At 51.7% G+C, this 21,283-nt stretch overlaps 1 protein-coding gene across 1 annotated transcript; it reads left to right on the forward strand.

The window, feature by feature from the left end:
- The first annotated feature begins 15,216 nt into the window (after nt 1–15,216).
- On the forward strand, nt 15,217–17,586 carry LOC136491512 (anthocyanidin reductase ((2S)-flavan-3-ol-forming)-like). Its single transcript, XM_066487841.1, has 5 exons — nt 15,217–15,986; nt 16,082–16,248; nt 16,382–16,760; nt 16,891–17,110; nt 17,228–17,586. Exons 1-5 carry the CDS (start codon nt 15,857–15,859, stop codon nt 17,382–17,384), a joined length of 1,053 nt encoding a protein of 350 aa, XP_066343938.1. The 5' UTR covers nt 15,217–15,856; the 3' UTR covers nt 17,385–17,586.
- Nucleotides 17,587–21,283: the final 3,697 nt, after the last annotated feature.

Below are 21,283 nucleotides of genomic sequence, written 5' to 3' on the forward strand. Positions count from 1 at the left end.
CTCGCTCGATGATCATTCCAAGAGCATGGAGCGGGAGGGTCTTGACATCGGGATCTCGACCATGCTGAACGCCCTGGACCAAGCCAGAGGAGCCCTCCGTGAGATCGTTATCCCTACCACTCAGGTACTTTCTGGGCTTTCTTCTTTCTTCGTATGTTTTTGTGTTTTTGCATTTCTGATATCAGTCTTCTTCCTCCTCAGATTCTTGTTGCTCGTAGCCGGAAAAAATCCCAATTCCTCCGTGAGCAGAAGGCGGAGCGGGATCGCCTCTCCGAGGAGGCCCGGCTGTGGGCAAACATGGCCGCCCAGCTTGCTATTGTCCTGGAGCGGGAGGCCCAGGCGCGTCAGGATGCGGAGGAGGCACACGGGATGTTTGAGGACCTATTGGCGAGGTCTAAGCTGGATGGAGAGGAGATTACCAGACTCCAAAAAGAGCGAGACGAGCTGCTGCAGAGGAATGCCGCGGCCAATGAGAAGGCCGGCGAAGTCCTGAAGGAGCTGGAGATGGAGCGGGACCTCCGGCGGAAGGCCGAGAGTAGGGCCACAGTCCTCCAGCAGAAGGTGGACGAGGACATCGAGGTGGTCCGCTCTCTCCGGGCGGAGCTTGGTGACGCGGTGAAAGGAAGGTTGAGTGCTGAGAACGTCTCCACCAAGCTGGAGAAAGAGGCTGCTTATACGCGAAGGGGCCTTCAGGTTGAGAGCGATGAGCACGATCTTCTACAAGCTGCGGTCGGGGTGGTCCTTAACGCCCTGAATGTGATGGAGCCGGTGGAGACCAGCCCGCTCGCGGCTCGTGTCGGAGGTATCACGGCTCGGGTGGGCCAACTTGAGGAGAGTGCCTTTCATGTCGAGATTACCCAGGCCTTCACCATCGCCCACGCCCATTACGAGAAGGAAATAAACCTGAAGGTGATGAGCGAAGGCTTTCCGTCCACCTACGAGGATGAAGAGCTGGAGGAAATGGAGAAGATGGTCGCTCCCCTTGTGAAGAACCTGGCAGACAGTCTGAAAGAAATGGTTCTCCCTTCGCGGGAGTAATTAATCGAACAATTTTGAGAATAGCTTATATGTAATATGTGGACAAGCGTCGGTACTTTTCGAGTCTGGACGCCTTTCGTGCTTTTGCGTCTTAATTTCGTTTCGTTTGATTTTTTGCGACTTGATTTTTTACGGTCTTACCAATATGTTCCCCTGAATTATGCCGCTGATTATAATGCCAGGAGATTGTTCCAAAAGAAGGAAAGGAGGTGGCCGTACCTTAACAGCCCCCGAGTAAGGTCCAACCCCCGCACCTGCTGGGGTCGGGTGTTACTGGATACCGGAATCGTGGTTTTGGTGACAATGGATCTCATCGCAATAATCCCCGCACTGTCTTCCAACAGAAATCCCAACTGGGGACTCTATGGGCTCGGCAAGGTAGGGCCTTCGAACCTGTGTTCCTGCATTGTTTGGCCCGAGCCCCCGAGCCTTGTTAGGGTCTGATAGGGGTCGGCCATTATTTGCGTGTTACCCCGTCCTCGATTTTCACAATTGGAGGGACTGAGTGAACGACACTTGCCTCGACGGCTTGAGTACCGCGCTCAACGAGCTCACTAACGGGTACGTTCGTGCGGAATCCGGGTCCATCATTTGCTGATGGGGTCGGTAGAGCCCTCTGGTGGCACTCCGCAACTTCTTAACCCGCCTCCCGGCAGATGCCTGAGTCGTTCGATAAGCTCAGGGGGCCCGATGGCCTCTCCTCGATGGAGATTCTGTGGGTTCGGCTCGAGGTTAGAATCGAACGAGAGAAGGTTGAGACGTCCCGGTTTGCCTCTGAGCGGGGTCGGGCAAGGCCGCTGGGGCTCGTCTCGGTTATCTCTCCCTGGCTCTGTTCGGCGTGAGGCGGCCTCGAGCCCTTCGCGGGTCGACCTTCGAACCTCAGCCTGTGGTTGCCTATATCGAATGAGGCGACAGCCGTTTCGTGGTGCAACACGAATCGTTGGGATGCAATGTTCTGCATTTGTAATGTTTTGAATGCAAGATTTAATTGAAAATAAAGGCGGGGTCGGTAACGTTACCTTGGTGGTATGAGTGGCGTAAAGCTCCTACCGGATGGGTCCGGGCCCTGACGTTTGTGACGAGGTTGGAATAACCTGCGTAAGAATTGCTGTTCTTTGTTTTCGTGTCTCGGTGACGATCCGAGCCGTTTGATTAACTTGGGCATCCTGACAGCTCTTCCCTTGGGGGAGACTCTATAGGCGGACCCCTCCGATCCTTCTTTGAGAAGGCAGATGTCGAAACTAGAGACGCGAGGGGCGTTGAGTATGATTTTTCTGGTGAAGAGAAACACCGTAGCTATCGGGGCGTAGGGTTTGCTAGTTCGTCCAGTTTTACTCAAAGCTTTGTGCCTGTATGTCACGCCCTTAGTTTCAAGCGTACAGAGGGGTCGGGTGAAGAGGATGTCTAGACTGGTAGTCATCCTCGATAGCCCGCTGTTCGCGTCCCTGCTATTTGACGGGGTCGGAATCTTGCGAACGAATTTTAACGCATAAAGTGAGAAAACTGAGAGGCTTATCTTTCTTTGGTCGTTTGTTCGTCGTGTCTTCTGGGCTGAATGGCCGACCCAGGAGATCTGAAAGGTTCCATCGTCGGGTCGTCCGTGGTCCTGCATGGGGGAGGCGAAAAGTTGTCTGCCTATGTGGGTGCCTTAATCGCCACGTCTAGAGCGGGTCAGTGGCGGGCCATACCCAGGCAGTGTTCAGTTTGACCAAAGAGGGACGCCTCGTAGACCGGGGTTCGTCCCATCACTTCCGGCGCGTCCCCTCAGATATCAATCAGCTTTGATTGCGTATTAAAAAAGGGGAAGGGAGAGGGTTTTTTCGTCCGACCTTTCGCCTTTCCTTAGGTACAATGCCTCCTCTTTAAATAGGGAGGGGGAGAGGAGTTCTCATCTCACCTCCCCTTCTGCCTCCGAGCCGCTATCTCTCCTTCTTCTTCCTTTCCGCCAAACGCGTCCGTGCGTCGCGGCAGTTCCTGAGTGAGGAAGAGTAATGCCAGAGAGAGATAGAGAACTTACAAACTTGCTCGTGAGTCTGGTGCGTGATGTCGAGCCGGAGGTTATCCAACGTAGATGAGATGGTGCGTGCGGCCCTTGCTGAGGAGTCGCTGCTGCTGAAGGAAAAGAGGCGTCGGTGGGCGTCGTACGTCGTTGACTACGCTGTCGTTCGCTGTGCTCCTTCCTTGGCGGGAGGCGTTTTCTGCCCATACGCCATTGTTAGGGTTATGGCTGGGGATGATGGCATAGTCCCCAGACGTCATGGCGGGGGCGTCGCTGACGGGGTCGCGGCTGACGACGATGGCGTAGTCCCCGGACGCTCTGGCGGAGGCGTCGCTGTCGGGGTCGCGGCTGACGACGATGGCGTAGTCCCCGGACGCTCCGGCGGAGGCGTCGTAGATGGTGGCGCCTTCGAGGATCCAGCGAAGATGTCACCGATGGAGAGCATGGCACGGCGACCACAGTAGCACTTGTGGTAGAGCTGAGTCGAGACTGTAATGAAATAACGTTGTGGGGAAGCCCCCGAGTAAATAGTCCTCTGAGTATATTGTTCCTTTTTGTAATGACATCGCTTTGTAAGTGGTGAATTTGTGCAAAAAATGAATAAAATTACATCCTTTGCTTATGGCAAGTCATTTTAGTGCTTTCCAACTCTTCTCGTGGTCTAAGTCATAGGAAGCTAGGAACGTGGGCGAATTGATTCTAATTGAATTGGTGAGCAAAGAGGTTGCAGCCGCTGGGTGTGGGTGTCTCGCAGTCCTACCAGTTGTATTCAGAATTGGTTTTTAAGATCTTAGCCCTCGAGACTCGTTTACGAGGTGAATAGAAAACTTAGAGAATGTTTGTAAGTATAAGACAAGGATTTTTTTTGCAAGCGTAATACTTGTATTATACATGACATATGTTACGATCACATGCTAGCCCCGAGTGAGGTCTGACCCCTCGCGATTTGCAGGGGTCGGAAGTCACTAAGGATCGGGGTTCTGTTAAGACAAAAACTGATAAGGAAAAGTGTAAGCTTATTTTAAGGATAGAAACGATGTAGCTGCTCAATGTTCCAGGCGTTGGTGAAGACCTCGCCTTTGATAGTTTTCAATCGGTAGGCGCCTGGGCGAAGTATTTCCACGACGATGTAGGGCCCTTCCTAGGGCGGGGAGAGTTTGTGGCGATCCTTGTTGCTCTGCACAAGACGGAGGACGAGGTCTCCGACGTTGGAGGCTTGACCCCGCACCCGTCGGCTGTGGTACCGCCGTAACGCTTGCTGGTACTTAGCTGAACAGAGGAGGGCGATGTCGCGGGCCTCATCCAGCTGGTCCATGGCGTCTTGGTGAGATGCCTCGGCTCCCTGTTCATCATATGCTCTGATTCTTGGTGCTCCATAGTCGAGGTCCGTTGGGGAGAACGGCCTCGGAACCGTAGATCATGAAGAAGGGTGTGTAGCCAGTGGCCCGGCTAGGAGTCGTCCTTAGGCTCTAGAGCATAGCTGGGAGCTCAGTGAGCCAACGCGCGCTGAACTTGTTCAACCGGTTGAAAATTCTGGGTTTGAGGCCTTGAAGAAGCATGCCGTTTGCGCGCTCGACCTGTCCGTTCATCCGGGGGTGCGCGACGGCTGCCCAATCGATTCGGATGTGTTGTTCATCACAGAAACGAACGAATTTCCTACCGGTGAACTGCGTGCCGTTGTCTGTGATGATGGAGTTCGGTACTCCAAAGCGATGGATGATGTCGAGAAAGAACAGCACAGCTTGCTCGGATTTGATTGTGGATATTGGCCGAGCTTCAATCCATTTTGTGAACTTGTCTATGGTGACAAGCAGGTGGGTAAAGCCCCCGGGCGCCTTTTTAAGTGGCCCAACCAGGTCAAGCCCCCAGACCACGAAGGGCCACGTGATGGGGATCATCTGGAGAGCCTGGGCCGGGAGGTGTGTTTGCCGAGTGTAGTATTGGCACCCTTCGCAGGTGCGTACAACTTGCTCGGCATCGACTACTGCGGTGGGCCAATAGAAACCCTGTCGGAATGCCTTCCCAACCAAGGTTCTTGGCGCGGCATGGTGACCGCACGCTCCACCGTGGACGTCGCTCAGTAGGAGTTTTCCCTGTTCGCCAGGGATACAAAGTTGCAGAATTCTGATGTGACTTCGTTTGTAGAGTTCGCCCTCTACAAGAACGAAGGATTTGGCACGTCGTGCGAGCTGTCGGGCTTCTGTCTTGTCGGTTGGTAGTACGTCGTGGAGGAGATAGTCGAGGTAAAGCGTTCTCCAGTCGTTGGGAGGGTCGGACTCCATTGCTAGGTCTTCTTCAAGCTCCATGACCTCGGGGTCGGGAGGAACAGTTGGCGGATCGGCCTTGGGGGTCGGACTAGAAGGGCCATCATCGGCTTGTTCCGACCCCACGTAGCGTATCGAGGGTTTGTGTTGGTCACTGGCGAAGACGCCTGTTGGAACTGGCTCTCGGCTGGATGCTGCTTTTGCGAGTGTGTCGGCCGCTTCGTTGAGGCGCCTGGGGATATGATTGAGTTCGAGGCCGTCGAATTTGTCCTCCAGACGTCGGACCTCTTGACAGTACGCCTCCATCTTGGTATCGTGGCATCCTGATTCTTTCATGACCTGGTTGACGATCAGCTGAGAGTCGCCCCTGACGTCGAGGCGTCGGATGCCTAGCTCGATGGCAATTTGTAGGTCGTTGATGAGCGCTTCGTATTCTGCAGTATTGTTTGATGAGGGAAAATGAAGCTGAACCATGTACCTCATGTGCACCCCGAGGGGGGATACAAAGACTAGTCCTGCTCCAGCGCCCTTCTTCATCAGCGATCCGTTGAAGTACATTATCCAGTATTCTTGATCGACGGCTGCTGGTGGCATCTAGACCTCGGTCCACTCCGCGATGAAGTCAGTTAGTGCCTGAGATTTGATCGCCGTTCGGGGGGACATAAGAAATGCCCTGATCCATCAGCTCGAGTGCCCACTTTGCGGTTCTTCCCGTAGCGTCATAGCTACGAACAACCTCGCCGAGGGGGAATGACGTCACTACTGTCACGGGGTGTGACTCGAAGTAGTGGCGTAGCTTCCTTTTAGTGATGAGGACGGTGTAGAGGAGTTTCTGGATCTGGGAGTAGCGGGTTTTGGAGTCGGATAGCACCTCGCTGATGAAATATACAGGGCACTGCACCTTGAAGGCGTGCCCCTCTTCCTCTCGCTCTACTATTAAGGCAGAACTAACCACCTGGGTGGTGGCCGATATATACAGTAGGAGAGATTCTCCGTCGCATGGAGGAACTAGGACCGGCGGCTTAGTTAAAAATCGTTTAACCATGTCAAGCGCCTCCTAAGCCTCGGCTGTCCACTCGAAGTGGTCAGTTTTCTTTAGGAGTCGATAAAGGGGGAGTCCCCGTTCGCTGAGGCGTGAAATGAATCGGCTAAGGGCGGCAAGGCACCCGGTGATCCGCTGAACCCCCTTTATGTTTTGGATCGGGCCCATCCTCATGATGGCTGATATCTTCTCTGGGTTGGCTTCGATGCCATGCTCGGAGACGATGAAGCCGAGCAGCATGCCCCTTGGGACCCCGAAAACACATTTTTCGGGATTGAGCTTGATGCCGTTCGCCCGGAGTTTCGCAAAGGTGCGTTCAAGGTCAGCGACAAGGTGGTCAGCCCGCTTGGATTTGACTACGATGTCGTCGACATAGGCCTCAACGGTTCACCCAATGAGGTCTCCGAAGCAACTAAGCATACAGCGCTGGTACGTTGCCCCAGCGTTTTTCAGACCAAACGGCATTGAAACGTAGCAAAATGATCCGAAGGGCGTGATAAAAGATGTCGTGAGCTGGTCGGACTCTTTCATTGTGATTTGATGGTAGCCTGAGTATGCGTCCAGGAAACAGAGGGTTTCGCACCCCGAGGTGGAATCGACTATTTGGTCTATTCGTGGCAAAGGAAATGGATCCTTTGGACACGCTTTGTTGAGTTCAGTATAATCAACACACATTCTCCATTTCCCACTCTTTTTCCGGACAAGAACAGGATTTGCTAACCACTCTGGGTGGTATACTTCCTTAATGAATCCTGCGGCCAGTAGTTTGGCTATCTCCTCGCCGATGGCCCTACGTTTCTCCTCGTCGAAGCGGCGCAGGCGTTGTTTCACCGGCTTGGAGCCTAGGAGGATTTGGAGAGTATGCTCGGCGACCTCCCTCGGGATGCCCGGCATATCCGAGGGTTTCCACGCAAAGATGTCCTTGTTGGCGCGGAGGAAGTCGACGAGCGCGCTTTCCTATGCGGAGGAGAGCGCGGTCCCGATTCGGACTTTTTTACCCTCGGAGCTACTGGGATCCAAGAGGACGTCCCTGGAGCCCTCTGCCGATTCGAACGATCCAGACGACTTCTTTGCGTCGGGTGTCCCTTCAATGACCTCCTCCATGAGGGTGTCGAGCTCTTCGGATGCGATGACCGCGGATGCGTGTCCACAGCATTCGACCTCGCACTCGTAAGCGCGCTGGAAGGAGGTGCCGATGGTGATGATCCCATGGGGGCCCGACATCTTCAGCTTTAGGTATGTGTAATTGGGTACGGCCATGAACTTCGCGTAACATGGTTGCCCCAGAATGGCGTGGAAAGTCCCCGGGAACCCCACTACATCGAAGGTGAGGGTCTCGGTCCGGTAATTGGATCGATCCCCAAAAGTGACGGGCAGGTCAATCTGCCCTAGTGGCACAGCTTGCCTTCCAGGCACGACGCCATGGAAAGGTGCTCGGACGGGACGGAGGTGCGTTCGGTCGACACCCATCTCGTCGAGCGTCTTGGCATACATGATGTTGAGGCCGCTGCCCCCATCCATCAATACCTTGGTGAGCCACTTTGGACCGACGATTGGGTCGACGACAAGCGGATACCTTCCCGGGTGTGGGACGGCATCCGGATGGTCGGTCCGGTCGAAGGTTATGGCGGATTCCGACCATCGGAGAAAAACTGGCGTTGCCGGTCCAGCGGTATAGACTTCTCGACGTGCGACCTTCTGGCGGCGCCTGGAGTCGTAGGCCGTTGATCCTCCGAAGATCATGAGGGCACCGGTCGGAGTTGGGAAGGTGTCGTCCTTCTCCTCCGTGTCGTTAGTGGTGGGATTAGGCTCCTTCCCCTGCTCCTCCTTGTTCAGGCCCCCGGCCAAGTATTTGCGCATAAGGCCACATTCCTTGTATAGGTGCTTGGCCGGGAAGGCATGGTTTGGGCATGGCCCCTCGAGCATTTTCTCAAAGTGGTTCGGAGTGCCCTCTGCGGGCTTCCGGCCACCCTTGCGGTCGGCAGCGGCCACGAGTGAGTTGTCGCGCCATTGCTTCTTATTTTTCCCTTTGGTGGGACGGTTGGAGGCGCCTTCGCTGGCGTCCTCGTCCCGCCTTGTCTTTCCGTTGGAGCGATCAAAGATGGCTCCGACCGCCTCTTCTCCAGAGGCGTGACTGGTGGCGATGTCCAGGAGTTCCTTGGTAGTTCGCGGGCCCCTGCGTCCTAGCTTGTGGACCAGGGATTCGCAGGTCATTCCGGACAGAAAAGCTCCTATCACGTTGGCGTCAGCGACGTTCGGGAGCTCATTGCACTGTCGGGAAAAGCGCCGAATGTACCCACGGAGGGTTTCATCGGCCCTCTAACAGCAATTCTTGAGGTCCCATGGGTTTCCAGGGCGTTTGTACGTGCCCTGGAAATTACCCACGAAGATCTCAGTCAGATCCGCCCAACTCTGAATAGCATTGGACGGTAGGTGCTCCAGCCATGCTCGTGCCGAGTCGGCCAAGAACAGCGGGAGATTGCGAATAATGAAGTTATCATCACTCGCACCACCGGCCTGACATGCAAGCCGATAGTCTTCGAGCCAAAGCCCGGGGTTTGTTTCGCCAGAATATTTAGGAATGTTCGTAGGCGGTCGATACCTTAGAGGGAACGCAGCGTTGAGGATGTGTCGGCCAAAGGCCTGAGGGCCTAGCAGGACGGGGCTCGGGCTTCGCTCCTCGTTGCTGTCGTAGCGCCCGCCACGTCGGGGATGATAGCCGTAGCGTGCTGCTTCTCCCTCGTCGCCGTGGGCACGTCTCCGGGCGACGATGATGCTACGTACGTCGCGGCCATGGCCGAGGCGTTGATGTACAGGGACGACGGAGGGCTGCCCGCCGGCTGGCGGTGTTTGGTGTACGGATGTGTCCTTGGTGGGACGCACTGAGAGCGCGCGATGGCTAGTGTCGGGTTCGCGTCGTCGAGACAACGAACTTTCCGCCTGCTGCGCTGCTGCACGCTCTAGCAACGTGCGAATCTCAAGATAAGCGCGTCGATCCTCGGATGTCGCGGCCTCTGGGAGGCCATGCAGCAAGGCAGTTGCTGCGGTGATGTTCTGGCTGGCTCGTGCAAAGTGAGGAAAGGCCCCATCGTCGATGAGGATCCTTTGATGTACGGTGCGGGCTGTGGCGCGCGCGCCCCTCGTCTTTGCGGCGTTCAATCTCGCGATTGATGTCCGCGTATTCCCGTGCGAGCCCTTGCCCGACCTCATCGATCTCTTGCTGACGAGCCCTTAGCTGTTCCATCCTCAGGTGAGATGGGGCTGTCCCCTCTTCCTCTAATCTGCTGTCAGGATTGTTTGTAGGGGTGGCCTCTTCCCTGGAGGCGCTTTCGACGTGACCCTCGGGGGTCTATGTCATGTAGCATTCCCGGAAAGGGTGGTGGCTCCCCCTACTAGAATCTGAGCTGGAGAGCGATACAGGCTCCTCGTTGAGGAGCTCGTAGAGGGTCTCCGTATCCCGCTCAATCGCCCCTATGAACTCGATGTCCGTGGGTGATTGAACCACACGTAGCGCCAAAAGGCGGCCAGCGATCGCCGCAGCGTTGCGGAGACCGAATGGAAACGCTGTCGGGGCGCTCCATCCGGACCCTTCCGGACACATGGTGGCGTTGTGAGAGGCCTCCTTGGGTGACGGGACTCCCCGGGAGTTGCTCGGTGGGCCCTCAAGCCTGAGACGGCTGAGGTTGATGGAAGGGGGAGACGGGGCGGCTGAGTGAGTCAGCGCCAGCTCTCCTCCTAATGTGATGATGAAATCCAGGTCGCCGAAACGCACGTGTGCGCCCGGGGCCTAGGTGATTGCGTGGGTGGCCATCCGAGACCTGATTTGGAACGCGCAAAGCCCCTACCTAGCGCGCCAACTGTCGGTGTTTCGTACAAGCACCGGCAAGTAAATTTGTAGTAATGCGCGTTAGGCTCGGATGGTGCGCTAAAGGACACAGGATTTATACTGGTTCGGGCGGAACGTCCCTACATCCAGTTTGTTGCTGCTTGTGTTATTAGCACCGTGAACGGTCTGTAGTAAGGGATACAAACTGCCGAGAGAGGGACTGGTCCCAAGTCTCTGATGGAAGGATTGAAAAGGTGGTCAAGAGCTTCGTAGCTGCTTGAATGTGTGTATGAGTGCGCTCTATTGTTCGGTCCTCTTTCTTCCGTCATCATTGATGGAGGAAGTGCCTCCCCTTTTATAGATGAAGGGGCCAGCTTTACAAGGGTGAGGGCTCTAGGATGCGTACTCTACTTAGTCTTGTGGCTCACGTCTACCTGATCAGGTCCTCCATTCTGATGAGTGCGAAGGAAGATAAGTGCTTACAATGTTGTCGATGTCTCTGTAGGATGTCAGGTTAGTCACAGAACGCTGCCCTACGCAGGGTATGGGCTGTAGTACAGTGGTTTTGACTTATGAGCCTCCCCCAGCCTTGCTCCATACGCCTTCTGGTTCCCATGATTCCTTGTTGGGAGAATTCGGGGTCGGGGTCCGGCGTAGCGCCGTGGCCAAGGCCTTCTGACTGGGAGGACCTGAGGGGTCGGGAAGCGGGCGCCGCTCCCTCGGGTCCACAGCGTGGTGACGGAATATCCGTCGTCCGTGGAGATAGCAAATCCTTTCCTGGAGCGTAGCGGTTGTCGTATATCTTCGTTGGGTTCCGTGTCCCAGAGCTAAAGGCGACGCCTACAACTCTACAGGGTGAGGTGCATGCTCTTGTAATACCTTTTGGGCTCTGCGGTGCCTGGAAGGGTCTAAAGCATCAGTCCTGTCGTTCCCTGGCAGTCTTTTTTCCTGCCAGGGCACAGGGTATGGTCGTTGGAGTCATGGTTGACCCGAACGTCTTGTCTCGTCCTGTACCCATCATTATGAGGGATAGATATCGATCAGGGCGAGGCTCGTTCTAGGCCATCGGGTGAGACGGAGACCAATCCTTATCTCTTGGGCGAAACTAAACCTATCCCTCTGGGATCGGGTGAGGCGGAATCCATCCCTTAGCCTTCGGGTGAGACCGAGCCCGCCCTATAGGCATCGGGCGAGACGGAGTTTAGCCTTGAGCCTTTGGGCGAGGCAGGGTTATCCCACAAAGGCGTCGGGTGAGGCTGACCCTGCCCCTCTGGGATCGGGCCAGACGGAACTCATCCCTTAGCCCTCGGGCGAGACCGAGCCCGCCCTCAAGGCGTTGGGCGAGACGGAGTTTATCCCTCGGCCCTCGGGCGAGACTGAGCCCATCCCAAAGGTGTCGGGCGAGGCGGAACCGAACTCCTGTCACTCAAACAAGGGATGACATGACGCCTTTATGCGTCCAGAAGTTTTTTACGTTTGGTGGTTATCGGTTCCACCTCCTGGGGTACCCTGGTATTAGGTCCCCGACAATAGCCCTGATTGCAATTGGTAGGAACACTGTCAGCATCACATGACAATCATGAGCCTTGCAGTATGTTAATGATAGGTCCTTCATCGACACTAGCTTCTTTGGGTTCATCGAAAACCCAGTCGGCACTCTGACCCCCCTAAGGAAATTGCATATAGCTCTCATCTCCTCTAGGGTTAGGTTGAAGCTAGCCACGGGAAGACTGTACTTGCCATTATCTTGCTGTACCGGCCAAAGCTCCTGCATCATGTTCAGCTGCACCATGTCTTTCCATGATCTAAGACCATCCTTTGACTTGCCCGTGTCCATCAAGGTAGCTATGAGACTCTCAAAGACATTCTTCTACACGTGCATCGCATCAATGGCATGGGGGACCTCCAAGTCTGGCCAATAAGGCAGGTACTGAAAGAATATCGATTGTTTCTTGAATGGTACGCCTTCGATGGGAGGTGTGCTTCTATCTCTGATCGTTCCATCTGGATTCTTCTTTCCATAGACGACGTGTATGTTTTGGACCATTCTGAACACATGTTCTCCATTACGATGTCTCTCTAGAGGGGGTTCATCCTCTAGGATGTTGCCATAGTATCTTAGGTACAATTTGCCACGGTACTTGTGACCTGTCTTTAAGAAGCGCCGGTTCCTTATGTAAACTATCTTCCTGGATCCATCTAGGAACACCCATTTAGTACCATCCAAATAGACTAAGCATCCAGTCTTGCCTTTGAACTATCCAGATAGGGCAAACAGCGTGGGGTAATTATTGGTAGTAACAAATATTATTGCTTTACATATGAAGTCCTCCCGTCAGAACGCATCGTACATCGGCTCCCCATACCTCCATAGCCTCTCCATTTCTTGCATCAGAGGCTCCAAGAACACGTCTATATCAATGCCTGGTTGTTTGGGGCCGGAGATAAGAATGGTGAGGAGAAAGTACTTCCTCTTCTGACACAAATACGTTGGGAGGTTGTACATGGTCAAGATGACTGGCCATGTGCTATGGTCGGTCATCCTCTCATTGAAGGGATTCATTCCATCGGTGCTCAAGCCGAACTGTACATTCCGTGGGTCATCACTGAATTCTGCTTTATACTTGGCATCGAACGCTTGCCACTGGCTATAATCGGTCGGGTGTGCGATCGTATCATCATCCACCTTGCGCTCATCATCCCACCATGTCATCAGTGCGGCTTCCTTAGGGTTTAGGAACATACGCCTCAAGCGGTCGGTCACTGGCAAGTACCACATAACCAGGGCAGGAATTCTTCTCTTATTTGCATCGTTGCCTAATGGAGTTTCCTCTGGGGGCTGAGATTCTTGCACCACCTTCTTCCCACCCTTCTTCCTCTTTCCTATGGAGGCTTCCACCCTACTTTGAAGGTCATTGTTCTTGTACCGACTAGCCCCACACCTAGGACATGTATTTAAAGTCTCAAACGATGTGCCACACCGAAAAAGGATATAGTGGTTGGGGCATGCATGGATTTTTTCAACCCCCAATGTGAGTGGACTTATAACCTTCTTTGTTTGGTATGTGTTGGCGGGAACTGTGTTCGGCCGTGGGAGCAACCGTGACATGAGGCACAATAGATCATCGAAACTGCAGTCCGACCAGCCGTACTTAGCCTTCAGGATGAGTAGCTCAAGCACAAAACGTAGCAGTGTGAAGTATGTCGGACAACCCTTCTCAGCATTATACACAGTCTTCTTCGATGCTTTTGTCACCCTCTCAAGATTTTCTAGACCTCTCTTGCTCTTTTCTAATATTTTTGGTCCAAAGGCCCCCAAGCATTTCGTTAAAGTTGTCACCGTCATCTGCATCCCCCTCACGTGCTTCGCCATCATTGCTGGCACCACCAGCATCATCACCACCTTGTTCATTGCCAAAGCCACCACCTTGTTGATTGCCATAGTCACGATCTATTTGTTGCTCAAGATCATTTGTGAATCGGGACAAGTATGCTTGGGTTTTAGCTTCATCAGCAAGATCATCGTCGCTGTCATCAACAACCACTGTTTTACCATGATGAATCCACACTGTGTAGTCCGGAACAAATCCTCTCCTAATCAAATGTTCTTTGATGGTACTCACATCTCGAAATGCAATAAGGTTATTGCAATCTTTGCGGGGATAAATAATCGTGTCACTATTCTCTTTCAACGTCGTTGCATGCTTCTCTGCGGCTTTGATGAATTTGTCCACCTCATCATGGAAAAGAGCGTCGTGTCTTAACGAATCATACATCCAAGAGTTCCTGTAGTCCATCTTATAGAAACAAAACAACCAAAGAAAGAATATTACTCGAGAATAATTGTATATACCTGAGACACGCACCATGGTAGTACAAGATAGTTAATTAATTGACTATTAATGCATAAATATTTTAAAATATAAATTAATTGGTTCAAATAAACAATTTCAAAGAAAACAATTAGCAACATTTAATATTTCATCCACTATCTTTCATGCAAACTCCATTCCAATTTCATGGTAGAGGATAATTAATTAATGGCCTATTTATCCATAACTAATTAAAAACACACATTATAGAAAAGAATCAAAATAAATATTAAATGATAACTAGTAGCCATGGTAGAGAATATTTTACACATTAGCAACAATTAAAATCTTACACATTCACCTACATGCAAACCCTAGTCACATAAAGAAAAAATTGAAAAAGAAAAAAAAACAAAATCCTAGTTCTAGATTTAGATATAGGGTTTCATGACATATGCATCAAACTTCACTAATACTACACTAAAATCAACAAAGATGTACTAACAAAGGGTGCAATCTTACTTCTCTACCTAATTTACCCTAGTATGGAAGAGAGAGAAAACCAAAAATCAAATTACTCACTAACCAACGAATTAAACTTCAAATAAAGAGTTGAAGAAGCATTTTCTTACCTTTTAGAGCCTTTCCACCAAAGGATTTGAGATCAAAACCTTCCCCTTAGTAGAGCAATTTTTAGGAAGAGTCAAAGGCCTCCCAACTTTTTTTTGTAGAACAGTGTGTCCTGAGGTGGAATAAGGGAGTGACTGCTATTTATTCGTGCGCCATCAGTAGAGGCGGCTGGTGATTCAGCCTCCCCTACAGTCGAACAGCAGGGGCAGCTGGTGACAGCCGCCCCTATAAATAGGCACTGCAGGGGCGGCTGGTGATTGAGCCGCCCCTACAGATTAGCCCCAACTGTAGGGGGCAGGTCAGGTTACGAGCCGCCCCTACAGTGCCATCTGTAGGGGCGGCTGAGCTGCTGGGGTCCGAGGACGCCCACTGTAGGGGCGTCCCCAACCCCAGCCGCCCCTACAGTAAAAATGCCCACGTTCCTACCGAGGGAATCTAGTGTAGTGATGAGAGTCAGGTATTTGGCATTAGTAGCAACGGCCATGAATATTTATACCCTCAAATCAGTGGCCCACTTGATTAACATAAGCGCGTACAGCAGATGTGACTAATTTAGATGCGGGTTTAGAAAATCATACTTTATATTACTTCTTATAAATGGGGTTAGTGGTCTTAGAAAATATAATAGATTCGATATAATGATTATTGCTATCATTGATGACATCATTAGGGTTTGTTGAATTGATAGCCTAATGTTTTATGATTTTTTTGAGAATTTTTCTGATTTACGTCTAACAAAGATTAATATGAAGTCTTTGTTTATCGTTTATTTTATATAGTTGCTTAGTTACGTCAAAAAAAAAAGATATCTTGTCAAAACCATATAGAGAACTAAATTAGCTTATAGCAGGTTGAATTCTGTTGGTTGCAGGTTGTAGTAACTTATAAAATTAAACTTATATATATACAAGTTCGCAAGCTAACCCGCTTATATATCCTAACAAACAACCATAGTACACCTTGACTATTTGACGTGACGGCACGTGCCACTCGCTGTTGTTGAGTGGTACTGGTACCAGTAATCACTGTCACCAATAAATCGAGCAATAGCTACATCTCATCTGCACCTTCTTCATTTAGGTAGTGCCTTCGTCTTTCTGTCCGCCACCGCCAAATGGCGTCCCAAACTAGTTCTTGCCATACAAATTTTTTCTCTTTACCCTCTCCATAGCAACTTTGTGAGCAAATCATCAGGCTTCTGCCAGTCGCCGGCAGCATAGACGAGGTGTTTGGTGGCCGGCGACGATGTCGTCGTCCGCGGGCGACAAGAAGAAGACGGCGTGTGTGACCGGAGGGAACGGGTACATCGCCTCGGCGCTCATCAAGATGCTGCTGGAGAAAGGCTACGCCGTCAAGACGACGGTCAGGAACCCCGGTTCGGCTATAACTTGATTGTCACAAGCTGTCATGATAAAAACAATTAGGGAGTCCTCTATATTTATTATATTTTGATTAAATTCAAAATCCCAGACGACATGGCCAAGAACTCCCACCTCAAGGACTTGCAGGCGCTCGGCTCCCTCACAGTCCTCCGCGGCGACCTAGACGACGAAGGCAGCTTCGACGAGGCCGTCGCCGGCTGCGACTACGCCTTCCTCGTCGCCGCACCGGTGAACATCGCGTCAGAGGATCCAGAGGTGACCAAACCAAGCTTTTAGTTATTATTAGCCACGAATGATCCGGATGGAGTTGCTTGACGCCTCGACGGATGCTATTCCCACGCCAAGTAGGCCACGATCATCAATCAGCTCGCCGGTGGCTTTATTTCAGAAAGAACTGATCGAGCCTGCTGTCCGGGGGACGCTGAACGTGATGAGCTCGTGCGCGAGAGCCGGGACGGTGCGGCGCGTGATCCTGACCTCGTCGTCGGCCGGCGTGTACATCAGGCCGGAGCTGCCGCAGCAGGGCGACGACGGCCACGTCGTCCTAGACGAGGGCTCCTGGTCCGACGTCGAGTATCTCAGAGCCGAGAAGCCGCCACTCTGGTGGGCCTACTGCGTGTCCAAGGTGCTCCTGGAGAAGGCGGCGTGCAGGTTCGCAGAGCAGCACGGCATCAGCCTGGTCACCGTCTGCCCCGTCGTCACCGTCGGCGAGGCGCCGGCTCCGGTCGTCAATACCAGCGTCCCCGTCTGCCTCTCGTTTCTTACCGGTGAGCGATGAGGATGTGAGGTCCCTCGTTGTTGTCCCTTTGCATGCCACTCATCATCAGCTTGTTATGGGGGTTCCGGCGTGAACATGAACGGCCGGCGCGGCGGCCGGTTCGGTGTTGTTCTCTCCAGGCAACGAGGCACTGCTCGCCGCGCTCAAGGGCATCGAGAAGACCTCCGGCGGGGTGCAGCTAGTCCACGTCGACGACCTCTGCCGCGCGGAGCTGTTCGTCGCCGAGGAGGCGGCGGCCGTGGGGAGGTACATCTGCTGCAGCCTCAACACGACCGTCGTCGAGATCGCGCGATTCCTGGCACACAAGTACCCGCAGTACGGCGTGGAAACAAATTTGCCGTAAGAATAATCGAGCCGGCCGATGCCGATCGATCTGACGTCCTCAGACCTCAGTCAATAGAGAATTTTGGTGGTTATATATTCCTATCTGAGATCTTGTTTATGAAAACAATGCAGCACCGACGACGACCAGCAGCTCCTGGAGAAGCCGAGAGTGAGCCTGTCGTCTGCGAAGCTGGTTAGGGAAGGGTTCGAGTTCAAGTACAAGACCCTGGACGAGATATACGGTGACGTCGTCGAATACGGCAAGGCACTGGGAATTCTGCCCTACTGATATAGTGTGGATAATCTGATGTAGCCCGTTGGGATAGTCTGTTTGTAAAAAATACGTGTTGTAGTCAGTATGTCTAGATCTGTGTCTATCCTAACGGGATAGTCTGTTGTAAGAAATAGTCGTTGTCAATATCTACATCTACACCTGCATCTATATCTATTCTACATCTACATAATATTAAAAGAAAAAATTTCTCTCTGTCTATTTTTTCATCCATCGGCTCATCCCACTACGCCTCACTTTTCCCCATCCTCATCTCACATTTGTTGCCACACATTTCTAATCCAAGTTCAACACGGGATCATATTCTAATCTTGCACAATCTAAATCTACCACAAAACCACGTTTCAAATAGCGCATGTCCAGCCATGATATATCAAGGTTTTAAATCTCCGGCTAAGCTCTTTAGCTGCTGCCCTTCTTACCAGCTAAATGCAGCTATCGTCGGAGATATCTGCAGCTAAGACATTCAGCTGTTTTTGTAAAAAAAACACACAGATCCGCCAAGGTGTTGGTGTTGTTGGTGCTGCTGCTTGGGATTAGGGAAGAAGATAACCGGAATGTTGTAGTCGCCGTCGCTCGTGCTGCCTCCGCCGCCGATGCCGGGATGGGGAAGATGAAGAACTGAGTTGGGGGAAGACAAAGAACGGGAGTGTGCTGCTCGTGCTGCCTGCGCCGACGCTCGCGCTGCACACCGTGGCGGCTGCTCGTGCTGGAGCCGCCGCCGCAGCCGTTCATGTTAGCCGCCGCCGCTGCCGCTTGTCCAGGGACCACGCTGCCACCGCAGTCTTATGAAGGAGGAGAAGCGCAGGTAGAAGCCGATGCTTGGGAGCGCGGCCAGGCCGCACGGCCGTCTTCGGGCCGCCGCCGCCGGAAGAGAAGCCGCCGCCGCTACGTGCTCTTTTTTTCCGAGACCGAGAGAGACCGACGCTCGTGGGTGGAAGTGGAATGAGTGAGTGACCGAGTGTTAGGGTTACGGGATGGGGGTGGGCTGGGACTCAAGCTGGGCCGTGCTACATCAGTATTGTGGGCTGCCAAAATTTTAGCCGGCCGCGTTTCACAGTTTAGCTGCGCTAAATTAAGGCCAGTTTAGCGGCTATTGCCGGCTAAACGACGCTATTAGCGCCCCCCTGCTTTTCTTAGCGCAAAAAACTGCATCGCTTAGCTGCTTCCATCCCCGGCAGCTATCTCCGGCTATAGTTGCAGCTATAGCCGGAGATTTAAAACTTTGTGATATATACAGAGTCTGATTCCAAAAATGTATTAGAACAGATAACATAATAGTTGCATAAATCTTCAATCCAAAAGTCATCCAAGTGATAGCATAACAAATTGTATGTTCTGTTGCAATGCCCATAAATATTTGCTAGTTATTGAAAAATATGCTAGGGTTAAGTTATCGAATGGGATAGTCTACTGTGCTACCTAGCACGGGCAGAACTTCATAACGGCTTGAGACCTTTGGAGATATAGAGGTAGGGCTGGGCTACCTTATTAGGGCCATGGGCCGCCAGAGCACTCCATTAACTGCATAGGTTTCTCGGGTATCTTAGGTTGAGCTTGTAAAACCAATAGCTTAGCGCTGCTTTCTCTATGTGTATTAGATTGGTTCTAATCTAATCTGCATCAGGCACAAAGGGTGTGTTTTGGTTTGAAGGAACATCAGGGATGGGATGCGATGAATCTAGTTTTACCAGTTTTTGGTTAGGTTCTGGGTCAGCGAGGGACAAGTCCATCCCCAGGTGAAATATTTCTCCCAGATCCAGCTGACCCCACCCCCCAAAATCTAGAGGACGGGTGATGCCACTTGATGGGACGGGGTTCCCGATCTTCCGTCAGATTCAAGATAACCATCGATTTGGTCATAGAGCGACACACCGATCCGGCTTCAGATCACAAAGACCCGAACCCTGCAACCTTAGCGACACAACTCATCTGGTTATCAACCGTGTCATAATCCGGTTAACATCGCCGAGAAGGCTAATCCCTATTGCGAATCGAAGAATACAAGCAAGAACAACATAAAATGCAACTCAAGTAAAGTGACAATTTGCAGAAGTATGATTAAGATCTCAATGGGGGTTTCACAAATCGATAACGACGACTACTCAAAGACAGATTACTCTAAAGCAAAACCCAATCCCTAACATAGGTGAAGGCTGCTGATTATGTAGCCTAAGGGGCATCCAAGGACTCCTCTTCACGTCCATAAGGTGTCCCAACACGTTACAAGGCCCAACGGCCCAAAAGACGGCGATGCAGCGCCATGACATATTTTGGTCGTCAACTTGTTTTAACGATTCCTGTTGATTCTGATGGAATTTTGATGTGGGACTACTTCCATTAGTTACCTTATCAAATTATCCTTCCATACATATGTGGATCGTCGAAAACAGAGTACGTATGTAACCTGAGCGTCCCGTTTTACTACACGTTGCTCCTGGAGCCCGAGATGGATGTGAACATGACTTTGATTGAGCCTTCAACTTGGCTTGGATGCCCTTGCTTGCCTCCTAAGGTGGTGGCCAAGGAGGACGATGTCCTTGGGCATCTCTTCTGTGTTCTCCATCTTCTTGGGGCATGCTCCAACTTAGGCCTGGGTCCCAAGTATGAATAACAATTCCGCGATGACGTCGTAGCACCCGACAAAAAGAGTGGCACAATATCTTGATGATTGAAGACCTTCCCGACATGATATTGAGGTGGGACCAGAACTATTTGAAAGCTTATCAAATAATCTTTTTCATCAAGTGCTCATTGACCTCAATCATACTCTGGATGGATGAGTTATGACCTTCGTAATGAAGCACTATCGATCTGCCAACAAACCGAATGTTGGACTTTGATGAGCTTGCACTCCAAGATCGATCTTGTTCATGACATATCCATACTCTATCATCGTTGACATCATTTCTAAGCACATTTGAAAAATCGATATAAGGTAGTAACAAATTCTTAGTTTTATCATTATACAAACATAGGAATGAGCTCACCTTGTCTTTAACTTTCATGGACGTATACATAGGTGTCATGTCCTCATCAACGGGGTTATCCCAAATTAGTGTCGTCACTTCTTCATCTTATGCCCTTCTTCTTCCTCGAGCTAGAGGGCACAACCTGCTTCATTGAGCTCCCGGCTATGTCGTCTTCTTCATCGAGCTCCCGACGACACAGTGGTGCCTCCTACTCAGATGGGGAGGTGCAGGCGGGCGACCATTGGTGGAGTGCAGGCGATACTAGGGTGCTCGTAACCGAGGGTGGCGCGAGTTGTGGCAATGGCAGCCCGGCCGAGGGCGGCATGACTCATGGCAATGGCGGCCGGGCTAAGTAGGGCGCAGCCACCCCCTGGGGCAAAGGCGACAAGGCTCACAAGGCCTAAGTAGTGCCAATGTGGGACAAAGATGACTCGATGCACGTGGTGCTCGTTGCAGCGGTGTGATGGCTCGGTGGAGCCGAAGTGGCGAGGAAGAGAGAGGAAGGGAGAAGGTGTGGTCATTGGCTGACATGTGGCCCCCCTTGGCTAACAGTGATTGATGGTGTAGAAAACACCATCCATCCAATGAGTTTCATGCTTCCAACCAAATAATAAAATGGGACGATCCCATCCCCTTTTCAACAAAACAAGAGCTGAGACGGTCCCATCCTAAAAGCTAGGGACAGATTCATTCCATGGCATGTTGTCTCCATACCAAACACATGTGAACACGACAGCTCCATCTGAACTGTGTACAAGTTAGACATTGATTTTGCTCAAAAGGGCGAACAAAAGTCCACAACGAATCAATAACATCTGCCCTTTTTACTTCATTATATGTTTTTATTTTTATTGTTATGTAACCTCAATTTAAGTCTGTGGTTTTTTCTGTCATAGAAAAGATGTAACCTCAATTATTTTTTGC

This window comes from Miscanthus floridulus, chromosome 11, assembly GCF_019320115.1.
Source record: "Miscanthus floridulus cultivar M001 chromosome 11, ASM1932011v1, whole genome shotgun sequence".
Classification (NCBI taxonomy): Eukaryota; Viridiplantae; Streptophyta; class Magnoliopsida; order Poales; family Poaceae; genus Miscanthus; species Miscanthus floridulus.

Bases quoted from the DNA above. Each gene is read 5' to 3' on its own strand.
- LOC136491512 (XM_066487841.1), top strand. From the start codon at position 15,857: ATGTCGTCGTCCGCGGGCGACAAGAAGAAGACGGCGTGTGTGACCGGA. The intron at 15,987-16,081 runs GTTCGGCTATAA...TCAAAATCCCAG, and splicing joins GACGACGGTCAGGAACCCCG to ACGACATGGCCAAGAACTCC. The intron at 17,111-17,227 runs GTAAGAATAATC...AAAACAATGCAG, and splicing joins GGCGTGGAAACAAATTTGCC to CACCGACGACGACCAGCAGC.